This window comes from Panthera leo, chromosome A1, assembly GCF_018350215.1.
Source record: "Panthera leo isolate Ple1 chromosome A1, P.leo_Ple1_pat1.1, whole genome shotgun sequence".
Classification (NCBI taxonomy): Eukaryota; Metazoa; Chordata; class Mammalia; order Carnivora; family Felidae; genus Panthera; species Panthera leo.
The window spans coordinates 109436629-109449390 of record NC_056679.1 but is presented as its reverse complement, the minus strand read 5'-3'; the positions used below and the strand labels follow the sequence as shown (position 1 = coordinate 109449390).

The 12762-nt window shown below is 38.6% G+C and overlaps 1 protein-coding gene across 1 annotated transcript in view; it reads right to left on the bottom strand.

Moving 5' to 3' along the window:
* The window catches only part of RAD50 (RAD50 double strand break repair protein), a 93452-nt gene that overhangs the window by 56610 nt on the left and 24080 nt on the right, over positions 1 to 12762 (bottom strand). Inside the window, exons 6-8 of the mRNA XM_042934768.1 lie at positions 3631 to 3759; positions 3011 to 3176; positions 712 to 905 (exon numbers count right to left, since the gene is read on the bottom strand). Of these exons, the coding sequence (XP_042790702.1) occupies positions 712 to 905; positions 3011 to 3176; positions 3631 to 3759 (489 nt within the window). The remainder of the gene's footprint in view (positions 1 to 711; positions 906 to 3010; positions 3177 to 3630; positions 3760 to 12762) is intronic.

Genomic DNA, 12762 nt, shown 5'->3' with positions numbered 1-12762 from the left:
TCCCCTGCTCATAGTCACTCACAAAAGAAACTTTAAAAAATAAATAAAACTTAAAATATAAGTCTGTATCTTCATATTTTTATCCTTATGAACTTCAGAAAAGTTGCTTCCATAAAGGTGTTTTCTATCTCCTACAGATTTTATTCTAACACTAATTAAAATATACGACAAAACAGGGGCACTTGGGTGGCTCAGTCGGTTAAGTGTCCAACTTTGGCTCAGATCATGATCTTGCGGTTCATGAGTTCGAGCTCCACATCAGGCTCTGTACTGACAGCTGGAAGCCTGGAGCCAGCTTCCGAGTCTGTGTCTCCTTTCCTCTCTGCCCCTTCCCTGCTCACACTCTGTCTCTCTCTCTCTCAAAAATAAATAAACATTAAAAAAAAAAAAAAAAAAAAAGACAAAATGAGGTCCATCCAAAAATTAACACAATCTTTAAAAGCTATTTCTTTCTTTTCTTTTAAGTTTATTTATTTATTTTGAGAGAGAGAAAGTACACAGGCAAGGTAGGGGCAGAAAGAGGAGAATCCCAAGCAGTCTCTGGTGACAGCATGGAGCAGGACAGAAATGGTGCTCAATCACACAAATTGTGAGATTATGAACTGAGCCGAAACCAAAGGTCAGACACTCAATGGAGTGAGCTACTTAGGTGCCCCTAAAACATTTTAATTAGAGAATCTCATACAAACAAAAGAATATAACAATATTTACCATCATTTGGTTGGCAATTTCTGTTTCCTTCTCTTGTCTCTCTCTCACAAGTTTGTGAAAATTTTTAATATGTCTTTCACTGAATGGTCCACGCTCAAAGCCATCCAATTCTAGCTGTGTTGCTAAAGACTGAATTAATGAATCTCTAGCTCGGATATGTTCTTGATGGCGATCTGCTTGTAGCTGTAGACGACCTTTAAAAAACACAACCATAATAATTCTTTCATCAACTGATTTTTAAAAAATTAAAATAAGTGTATATTCATATTGCAGTTATAAAAAAAAAACAGCAGAATGTCTTATATCCTTTGCTCAGTTCCCTCCATTGGTAACCGTGGTAATGTGACATAATAAAAGAAACACATATTTAGGGACACCTGGGAGGTTCAGTTGGTTAAGTCTCTGATTTCAGCTCAAGTCATGATCTCACGGTTTGTGGGTTCAAGCCCTATACTGGGCACTACGCTGACAGCTCAGAGCCTGGAGCCTGCTTCAGATTGTGTGTTTCCCTCTCTTTCCCTCTGTACTTTCCCTGCTTGTGCTCTCTCTCTCTCAAAAGTAAATAAACATTTTTAAGAATTTATATATATATAAAAAAAGAAATACATATTTGGTCTTTGTCCCTGGTTCCTGGCACAAAGCATGTAAAATTTTTAGAATTTCTGAGTGATACAGGTGAAAGAAGCATCTTTTGTTATTCATTTCAAATCCTATTCAGCCGTTATCTCAGTTTATTCTAATGAGGTGAATTTTAGAGGAGCTGGTTGTCAAAGGAACCTACTATGTAATTAGAGAGTAGGAACTTTCAGTACCCCCATCCCCAACTCTGGAGAGCAGCTTAAGATGGAGTTGAATCACCAATGACTAAAATGATTTATTCAACCATGTCTACGTAATGGAATTTCCATAAAAACCCTAAATGACAGCATTCAGAGAGCTTTCAGGTTGGCGAACATATCAAGGTGCCTGTTCATGTGTGAGTGCTGCACAGAGAGGGCATGTAAGCTGAAGGCCCCTTCCCCAGACCCTGCCCTATGCATCTCTTCCATTTGATTGTTCCTGAGTGGTATCCTTTAGAATGAACTGGTAATACTGTTTCCCTAAGTTCTATGAATCATTATAGCAAATTATTAGACCTCAGAAAGGGGTTGTGGGGACCCCTAATTTATAGTCAACTGATCAGAATTATATGTGACAGGCAACTTGGGACTTGCAACTGGAATCTGAGTTAGGGAGGCAGTCTTTTGGGACTTCTTGGGGAATGCCCTAACTCTAACTAGTGTGAGAATGTAATCTTATCCACTGAGAAGTGGGAGAATTGCTTGATGTGGAAAAACCCATACAACTGGTGTCAGAACTGTTGTGAGTAGAAAAACAATGTTTTCTTTAGTAATATTTTGCAATACTACAGTACAATTTCACAGTCAGGATAATGACACTGATACAATCCATCAGATTTATTCACATTTCCCCAGTGTTTTGTCTATTTGTATGTATTAAGTTCTATATAATTGACTGCATAAGTTCATATATCCACCAAGACAGTGAACATAATGAACAGCTCCAATACCACGATAGTACCTCTTGTGCTTTTATAACCATAACCATACTAACCTTCCTCCTGTCTCTTCTCCTACTTAGTAACCCTGGCAACCACTAATCTGTCCTCTACTTGTAAAATTTTGACATTTTGGGGCACCTGGGTGGCTCAGTAGGTTACATGACTGACTCCTGATTCCAGCTCAGGTCATGATCTCCCAGTCATGGGATCAAGTCCTGCACTGGGCTCCACACTGAGGGTACAGCCTGTTTCGGATTCTCTCTCCCTCTCTCTCTCTGTCCCTACCCTGCTCACACGTTCTCTCTCTCTCTCTCTCTCTCTCAAAATAAATAAACTTAAAAAAATAATAATAGGGGTGCTTAGGTGGCTCAGCCGGTTAAGTGTCCAGCTCTTGATCTCAGCTCAGGTCATGATCTCATGATTCGTGGGATCAAGCTCCACGTTGGACTCTGTGCTGACAGTGTGGAGCCTGCTTGAGATTCTCCCTTCTCCCTCTCTCTGCCCCTCCCCTACTTGCTCTGTCTCTCAAAATAAATTAAAAAATTGAAAAAATAATAAAAATAAAAAATAAAAATTTGACATTTCAAAAATGTTATATAAATGTTATATAGTAACATACTGTATATAATCTTTTGAGATTGGCTTTTTTCACTTAGCATAATTTCCTGGAGATTCATTATTCATGCAGAAAATGTTTAATATAACAGGAAAAGAGACCAAGTTAACATTTTGTCCTACCCTGTTCAACAAGCAGTTCTGATTTTTCCTGATTGAGAAGTCTTGATTCTTTATTTAACTTTTCCAGTTCACGCTGACAGTCTATCAGTCTCCTTTCTTTCTCCCTCACTGTTCTCTGGTGATTGTGATATAAATCATTTAGTTGCTCATCAGTCCCTTGAAAAACCTGTATAGAATCAAAATAAAGAGCTTTAATGAGTAAATATATGAAGTTATCATTCTGAGGTACAAAATATGAACTAAACTTCTTCAATATCCTTTAAAAAAATTTCTTTTAATTTTGGGGGAGGGGAGAGAGTACGCACAAGCCGGGGAGCAGCAGAGAGAGAGAGGGAGACACAGAAACAGAAGCAGGCTCCAGGCTCTGAGGTGTCAGCACAGCGCCCGATGTGGGGCTCGAACTCATGAACCGCAAGATTATGACCTGAGCCAAAGTTGGATGCTTAACAGACTGAGCCACCCAGGCACCTGCTCAATGTCCTTCTTTTTAACATATACATGGAAATAACACAAACAACAAGATTTGTGTTTTTTCCGAGATATGACTGAAACAATGGTTTCAAATGAGGTTCATTAAATAATCTCAAAATTTTGGAGAACAAAATTCTACCACCACAAACCTTTTCCATCTTCTGTTCCAGTTCACTATTATCTTTTTCCATCTGCTTCTTTCGGCTATCCAAGGCTTTAATTTCATTGTCAAGTCTCATTATTTTAGAAAGATTTTGTTCAATTTCTTTTAGACGATTCTGAAAATAAATAAATACATAAATTTCACTAGTTTATAATGCAAATGAATGAAAAGAAGTTAAGATGTCCTGGGCTAATACTTAGTAAAAGTGATCTATCTCATTTAATGCTAGCAAGGCTATAAATTATAGGAGGCACAGAGAAACTGAGAAGCAGAGACATTAAGTAACTTGTCCAACTCCTCACAGCTAGTAAAAAACAAAACAAAACAAAACTAATAAACTGCCTTGCCCTCAACATGTCCCAGAGAAGTCACTGGATAGAGTCACATTATGTAAAGTACATTGTAAAAACTTAATCTTTAACAGGCTAACGATTTAATTTATTTAAAAAATAAACAGAATTAGTGAGTGGACTAGAAACTCACAGTGAGTTACCAGTGCATTCTGAATCTGAAGGCCAAACTTACATGGAAAACTATGCTTTGATTCAAAGTCTGTTCAAGCACAGAAAACTGTGAACAAGTTAAGTGTGATAAATGATCTCCTTGGCCTGCTTCCAAGGACAGCTGGTTGCCTAATCTCCTAGGAATAGGTGAAACCAGGCTCTGCTGGGGATATTCTTCTAATGTTTGTCTCTACAAATCCAAGGATGACCTATTCCTCTTCTAAGATATTCTTAGAACCTAATTTATTAAACTAACGTAACATTAGAGTGCTGAGATATCAACTTGAAGCTTTCACTGTTGCACCTAAACGCACCCTCAACTTTAATATTAGTCATTTAATAAAATTACAGTAGTATCTTATCTTGTGATTTGTAGATTAATGAGTAGCATGTAACCACCATAAAAACAGGAACTTTGTTCACTAATGTATCCCCCCACACGAAATTGATGTTCTCTATGTTAGCTAAATGGAAGAATGAGTAATTTTACCAATAATTCATAGCTATCACTGAATGAATGACTACTATATTGAAGACATTGTACAAGATGCTGCTATCCATTCACTCTAACTCTTGTGAGAGTACTTGCTAAGTAGGAGACTTGGAGGACTCCATGTGCACGAAGGCACATACTTAATGATGGGAGGTTAAGACTGGAGGCAGGGTGGGATAATAGTTAACACTGTAGGCTCTGGGTGCTGGAAGAAGGAAAAACTCAACCTTACCTTGTACTACATTCAAAAATTAACCTGAAATGGAACATAAATGTAAGAACTCAAATTACAAAACTTCAAGAAGAAAACACTGTAGAAAATCTGTGCAATTTGGGGTCAAAGATTTCCTAAACAGAAAACAAAAAAAAACTGTAAGAAAAAATTTGATAAACTGAACTTCATCAAAATAAAAAACTGCTGTCCTTGGAAAAGCAGTTAATAAAATATTTGCAAAACACATGTATGATAAGGGCTTGCATCCATAATAAAAAGAACTCTCACAGCCAAGTAAGACAAAAATCCCATTCAAAATAGGCAAAATATCTGAATAGACACTTGTCCAAAGATGCTCAGATGGCAAATAAACATTTAAAAGGACACTTAACATCCATAAACATTAGAAAAATGCAAAATAAAACCATAATGAAAAAAAAAACCACTCAAGATACTAGCATTCATCTACTATAAAGGCTAAAATAAAAAAGACTGACCTATCTAAATTACACTTCAATAAATCCAACTTAAAACAAAAAGTATGGGCTTAGGATTCAGAGAGGTTTGGACTCTAACCCTGGTTCCACACCATGGTTGCAATGTGAACACCTGTGCCACAGTTTTCTTGCCTATAAAACCTCACAGGATTACTATGGAGTTCACATAATGCATTTTAAAACACCCTGTTCAGTGACTGGCATATAATATACCCTCAATGAATGGACCATTCATTATCACTTATGAAAAAAATTTTGTGTTCAGAAAATATCTTTTGAGCAGCAACAAAAAGAACAGGATTGATTCTTAAAAGCATTGGATATTAACATCTCAGCTATGGTACTCCACTCAGAAACTTCTCGGCTTCTATTACGGCCTCTTGGTGGCATTATCTGGGTTTGGATCTATTGTGACAACTCTAGGAAGCTTCATTCCTTAAATCCAGCCAGTCCACCAGATCCTGGATATCCCTTCTTTGAAATCTGTAGTTCTTTTGTTTTTATTTTATTATTTTTTAATGTGAACAGGGGAAGAACAGAGAGAGAGGGAGACACAGAATCTGAAGCAGGCTCCAGGCTCTGAGCTGTGAGCACAGAACCGCGAGATCATGACCTGAGCTGAAGTTGGCTGCTTAACTGACTGAGCCACCCAGGTGCCCCAAAAAATCTGTGTTTTTAAATTTTAATTCCAGGGTAGTTTACAGTGTTGTGACATCTGTGCTTTTGTTCAGTCCTTAGAGTGCAAAATCCCTGCTCTATCCCCAGAGCATACCACCTAGTAAAAGAAGCTAAGACAAAGACAAAGACAAAAAATATAGCAGAGTATTTAAAGTTTAGGTGTTAGTGTGAAATGAGACAAAAGAACAAGGCAGTTGGGTCATCAGGTATACTAGAACCATGAACTTCTAGGGAGAAGAATAAACAAGCAGGCCAGAAGGTGTTTTTGAACTTGAAAACAAATTTGTCTAGCAATTTCCACAAAAGGCAAGAAAGGAAAGTAGGCCTAAGTGGGCCAAGGTCAGGATAAAATGTGGTGGGATGAGAATACAATAGTTTATAAGAGAATTCCTAAAGTCAGAGGATACCTATAAAAATGAAAAAGCATGAATGCAGGACTGAAACGAAGCTGTCTTCTGGATGGCTCCTAGGAAGGTGATCTGACCCAAAATTTATATTTAATTCCATGAAGGGAAGAAACCCTGGATGTCAGAACAAAAACAAAAAACAAAAAACAAAACACAAAACACACACAACAACAACAAAACAGCCCCAACTATGGAAATCAACCACTTAAATAATTATTTACTAAATCACCTACTATGTGCCAGGCACTGGACTAGGCTATGAGGATACAGAAAATAAAATTAAACCCATGGAAAACTAGTCAAAGTTAAACACAAATTGGGGCGCCTGGGTGGCGCAGTCGGTTAAGCGTCCGACTTCAGCCAGGTCACGATCTCGCGGTCTGTGAGTTCAAGCCCCGCGTCAGGCTCTGGGCTGATGGCTCGGAGCCTGGAGCCTGTTTCCGATTCTGTGTCTCCCTCTCTCTCTGCGCCTCCCCCGTTCATGCTCTGTCTCTCTCTGTCCCAAAAATAAATAAAAAACGTTGAAAAAAAAAATTTTTTAAAAAGTTAAACACAAATAAACAATACAGAGGCACCTGGGTAGCTCAGTCAGTTAAGCGCCCAACTTCCCTCAGGTCATGATCTCAGTTCATGGGTTTGAGCTCTGTGGGGACTCTGCTGACAGCTCGGAGCCTGGAACTTGCTTCAGATTCTGTGCCTCCCTCTCTCTGCCCCCCACCCACTCATGCTCTGTCTCTCTCTCAAAAACAAACACCTCACGATTTGCTACAGCCTTAGTCACAATCCTGCACCACTCAATAAACACCAGGTATTGCTTCTTCGCCACCTTGCCATTCTTTCCTATACGAATGCTCCATTTCAACCATATGGATTTCCTGATAGTGTTCAAAAACACCTTGCGTTTTACTGTCCCTACACCTCTAATTACTTAACCATTTATAGTCAATAAATTAACCCCCCAATTCAGTCCTACATAATCCTCTCTGGCCACCTCAGACAGAAATTCTCTTATTCCTCAGAGCTCTTACAGTTCTTGTCTTTTTCTGCCTTATGTGTGCTTGTCACCTTTCTAACTAGGCTGCTCCTGAGGAAGACAAAATGTGTTCCAGTATCTTGGGAATTACCACACAGTACCTATACACAATAATCCTAACTCTTAAAACATATCCTACTTTATCATTTTTTCTATTAAATTCTAAACCCATTCATTCTTCATAATCTGACTGTAATTTTCTCATTCATTTTACCCTGGTTTACTTAACCCAGGCTCTCCCTTACAATGATTCTGTTTTGATAAGTTGTAGGTGTAAATATAGACATATAACAATGTGAATGTAAATACATTTATATTGTATACATGCAAAAAAAAAAAAAAAGCTGATCATAGGCTTTAACTAGAAGGTCAGGAATGAGTGGGAAGACTACCTCTTATCAACTCATATTTTTCTGTAAGTTTTTTTTTTTATCATGAGCACATTAATTACTTTAAAAAGAAAAAATAAAATTACAAACATACATAAAATGGCTTCTACTCGGTCAATCTGATTTTTCCCCATTCTTTAAGATCCAGTTCAGCCATACCTCTTCCCTTGAAGGCTTTTTAACACATTTCTATTCAAGACCATCCCTTTTTTAAAAACAGCTTTATTGAGATACAATTCACATGCCATACGATTCACCTGTATTCGCCATACAATTCAACATTTTTTTAGTATATTCATACAGTTGTGCAACCATTACTGTAATCTGATCTTAGGATATTTCAACTTCCAAAAAAAAGCTTTGTACCAATTTGCAGTCACCGTTCATTCCTCTCGACTGCCTAACCTGGCAATCATTAATCTTTCTGTCTCTATAGATTTGCCTATTTTGGACATTTCAAATAAACAGAAGCATATAATATGAGGTCTTTTGTAATTGGCTTTCACTTAGTGTGTTTGCGACGTTCTTACCTGTTGTAGCATGTATCAGAACTTCATTTCTTTCTACAGATGGATAATATTCCAACATAAGGATATGCCACATTTTATTGAGCAGTTAACGGACAATGAAGTTGTTTCCATCTTTAGGCTATTATAAATAATACTGTTATGAACATCCCTATGCAAGTTTTTGTGTAGATGTATGTTTTAAAATCTCTTGGGTGTAAGACACTTAGGAGTAAAACTGCTGGATCATATGTTAACTCTATGTTTAACATATCAAGGAATTGCTGAACTGTTTTCCAATGTGGCTACACCATTTTACACTCCCACCAGCATATATGAGGGTTCCAATTTCTCCATATCCTCATCAATACTATTATATGTCTTTTTAATTTATAGCCATTCTAGGGGGATGTGAAGTGGTCTCACTGTGGTTTTGATTTGTATTTTCCTAATCAGTAATGATGTTAAACATCTTTTCATGTGTTTTTGGACACATATATATCTTCTTTAGAGAAATATCTATTTAGATCCTTGGCACATTTTCTAATTGTGGGGTTTTTTTTTTTTTGTTACTGAGTTATAACAGTTCATTATATGTTCCAGAAAAAAAGTCCCTTTTCAGATATATGACTGGCAAATATTTTCTCCCATTTTGTGGGGTCCTTTTGCTTTCTTGATGATGTAGTTTGAAAAACAAGTATCTTATTTTGAGGAAGTCCAATTTCTCTTTTAAGTTAAAAAAAATTTTTTTTAAGTTTACTTTGTGAGAAAGAAAAAGAGCACAGTGGGGGGGGGGGGGGGTGGCCAGAGAGAAGGAGAGACAGAGTCCTAAGCAGGCTTTGCGCCATCAGTATAGAGCCCAATGGCGAGGCTCAAACTCACATACTGTAAGATCATGACCTGGGCCAAGATCAAGAGTTGGATGCTTAACTAACTGCACCACCCAGGCACCCCAAGGAAGTCCAATTTATCTATTTTTTCTTTCCTCACTATGCTACAGCCACCACCTTTTAGCTCCTAAAGAACCTATATTTTCAAATGTACCATTTACATAACTCTTCAAATTACTCATTTGTGATCCTACCTATCTTCTAAAATAGTTTCCTTGTTTTTCTAAGTAGATTTTAAGTTCTTTAAAAGCAGAGTCCAAGTTTTTGGCTTCATTATCCCCCAAAATACCTGGCACAGTGCTACACACAAAACAATATTCACTAAATAATGCATTAATGTTAGTGGGCACCAGGACAGAACAAAACCAAAGTTTTTCTCATTTATAATTCAAAGATCTATACCAGGAGTTTGGAAGATGGTGATGGAGTACAAAGTACAAAGACACAGTTTGGGAGAGTGACAGACTGTGACCCCCAGGGTGGGGAGGGAGCTGCAACTGCAGAGAAGGGGGATAGAGAGACTAACACACAGGTAAGCACAAGCAGAAAATAAATCCCCATAGCAATAGGCTTGAAAAGCTAGAAGGCTTGAATTTCCTGAGTTCTTACAACCAGCAGGGCTTAAAGCCTGGAGTTTTTTGTTTTTTTTTTTTAATTTTTATTTATTTTTTTAAATTACATCCAAGTTAGTTAGCATATAGTACAAAAATGTTTCAGGAGTAGATTCCTTAATGCCCCTTACTCTTTAGCCCATCCCCTTCCATACCCCTCCAGTAACCTTCTGTTTATTCTCCATATTTAAAAGTCTCTTATGTTTTTGTCCCCCTCCCTGTTTTTTATTATTTTTGCCTTCTTTCCCTTATGTTCATCTATTTTCTTTCTTAAGGTCCTCATATGAGTGAAGTCAAATGATATTTGTCTTTTTCTGACTGACTAGTTTCGCTTAGTAATACCCTCTAGTTCCATCCATGTAGTTGCAAATGACAAGATTTCATTCTTTTTGATTGCTGAGTAATGCCCCATTGTATGTGTGTATACACACACACACACACACACACACACACACACACATCTTCTTTATCCATTCATCTGCTGATGGACATTTGGGCTCTTTCCATACTTTGGCTCTTGTTGATAAAGCCTGGAGTTTTAAAAGTCAGAGTGTTTGGCTCCGATAGAGCTCAGAGGGTACTGGGGCTGCTTGGGAGAAAATGCAGGGCAAACAGCTCGCTGAAATACAGTATGGAAACAGCGATCTGAGGAGCACCTGGGGCAAAGAATGGGGTTAGTTGCTCATCTTGGAGCATGTCTTAGAGAGGCAGTGTTCATGCAGAGACCCCTCCGGGAACCAGCCCAGCCATGACACTGCTACCTAACTTGCTTACACCAAGCCCCACCCCTCCACACCCCGGTGAAACTGCCGCTCCCAGTCACGCTGGCCTCAGTCCTAGTGCAATGGGCCCCCTCCCCAAGAAGACCGGCCCAAACCCCCGCTAACAGCACATCTCCTGACCTGGAAGTTTTTCAGAGCCTCAGTCCCAATAGTGGTGGGGACAGGTCTCATTTCACAAGGAGAACAGAGTACACCTAATTAAAACACATCACATTCAGGCCAGGGACCGAACACTGCCCACATACAGGCAAAGAGACTGGCCCAAAGGATAAAGCAGCCAGGACACAACAGCAAAGCACATGAAGTACACACTAGAGACACTCCCAGAAGCACCAGGCCCTGGGGAACAGATGACACTAAACTGCAGAGCACTAAAGGACCTCTTCTTCATAGAGCCATTACCCTCAATAACAAAAAATATAGGTGACTTTCCTAACACACAGAAACAGGCACAGAGACTTACACAAAATGAGAAGACAGATGAATTTGTCCCAAATGTAAGAACAGAACAAGGCCATGACTAGAGATCCAAGTGAAACAGATATAAGTAACGTGCCTCTTGGAGAATTTAAAGCAATGATCATAAGGACATTCACTGGACGTGAGAAATGAGTGGAGGACATCAGTGAGACCATTAACACAGAGATAATGAGTAAAGTAAGAGAGAGAAAGGGCTCAATAAACAAAATGAGAAACATTTGATGTAATGAACAGCAGGCTGGAAGAAGCAAAGACATAGTGACCCAGAAGACAGATTAATGGAAAGTTACCAAGCTGAACAAAACAGTGAAAAAAGAATTATGCAAAATGGGAAAACTTAGGGAACTTAATGACTCCATCAAACATACTAACATTCATATTATAGGAGTCCTAGAAGGAGAAAAGAGAGAAAACGGGGCAGAGAATTTATTTGAAAAAATAACAGCTCGAAACTTCCCGAATCTGGAAAAGGAAACAGATATCAAGATCCAGGAGGTGCTGAGAACCCCCAACAAAATCAAAAATAGCAGATTCATACCATGATACATTATAACTAAAAAGGCAAAAAAAATCTTAAAAAGTAAGTAAAAAGGCAAAATATACTGATAAATAAAAAAAATATTAAAAGCAGCAAGATGAGGGATGCCTGGGTGGCTCAGTCGGTTAAGTGTCCGACTTCAGCTCAGGACATGATCTTGCAGTCTATGGGTTCAAGCCCTGTGTCAGACTCTGTGCTGACAGCTCAGAGCCTGGAACCTACTTCAGATTCTGTGTCTATCTCTCTCGGTCCCTCCCACACTCACGCCTCTGTCTCTCTCTCTTTCTCTCAAAAGTAAATACACATAAAAAAGAAAAAAAGCAGCAAGATGAGGGGCGACTGCATGGCTCAGTCGGTTAAGCATCCAACTCTTGCTTTCAGCTCAGGTCATGAACTCTAGGGTTTGAGCTCTGCTTTGGGCTCTGTGCTGATGGCATGGAGCTTGCTTGCGATTCTTTCTCTCCCTCTCTCTCTGCCCCTTCCCTGCTCATGCTCTCTCTCTCTCAAAATAAATAAACTAAAAAAAAAAAAGGAGCAAGACAAAAGACGACACTTACATACAAAGGAAACTTCATAAGGATACCACCTGATTTTTGAGCAGAAACATTCCAAACCAGAAGGGTAGCATGATATATTCAAAGTGCTGAATGGGAAAAATCTGCAGACAAGAATACTATATCGAGCAAGGCTGTCATTCAGAATAGAAGGCGAGATAAGCAGCTTCCCAGACAAGCAAAAACTAAAGTTCATGACCACTAACTCATCCTTGTAAGAAATATTAAAGGGGACTCTCTGAGTGGAAAGACCAAAAAGGATAGTATGAAAGTAGGAAACACAAAAGCAGTAAAAATAAATATTCCTATAAAAAAAAAATCAGTCAAGAAATTCACAAAATAAAAGAATATATAATATTATGACAACATATATCGAAAAAGTAGGGAGGGGAGGGGCGCCTAGGTGGTTCAGTTAGTTAAGTGTCTGACTTCAGCTCAGGTCATGATCTCACAGTTTGTGAGTTCAATCCCCATGTCAGGCTCTGTGCTGACAAGCTTGGAGACTGGAGCCTGCTTCAGGTTCTGTGTCTCCCTCTCTCTCTC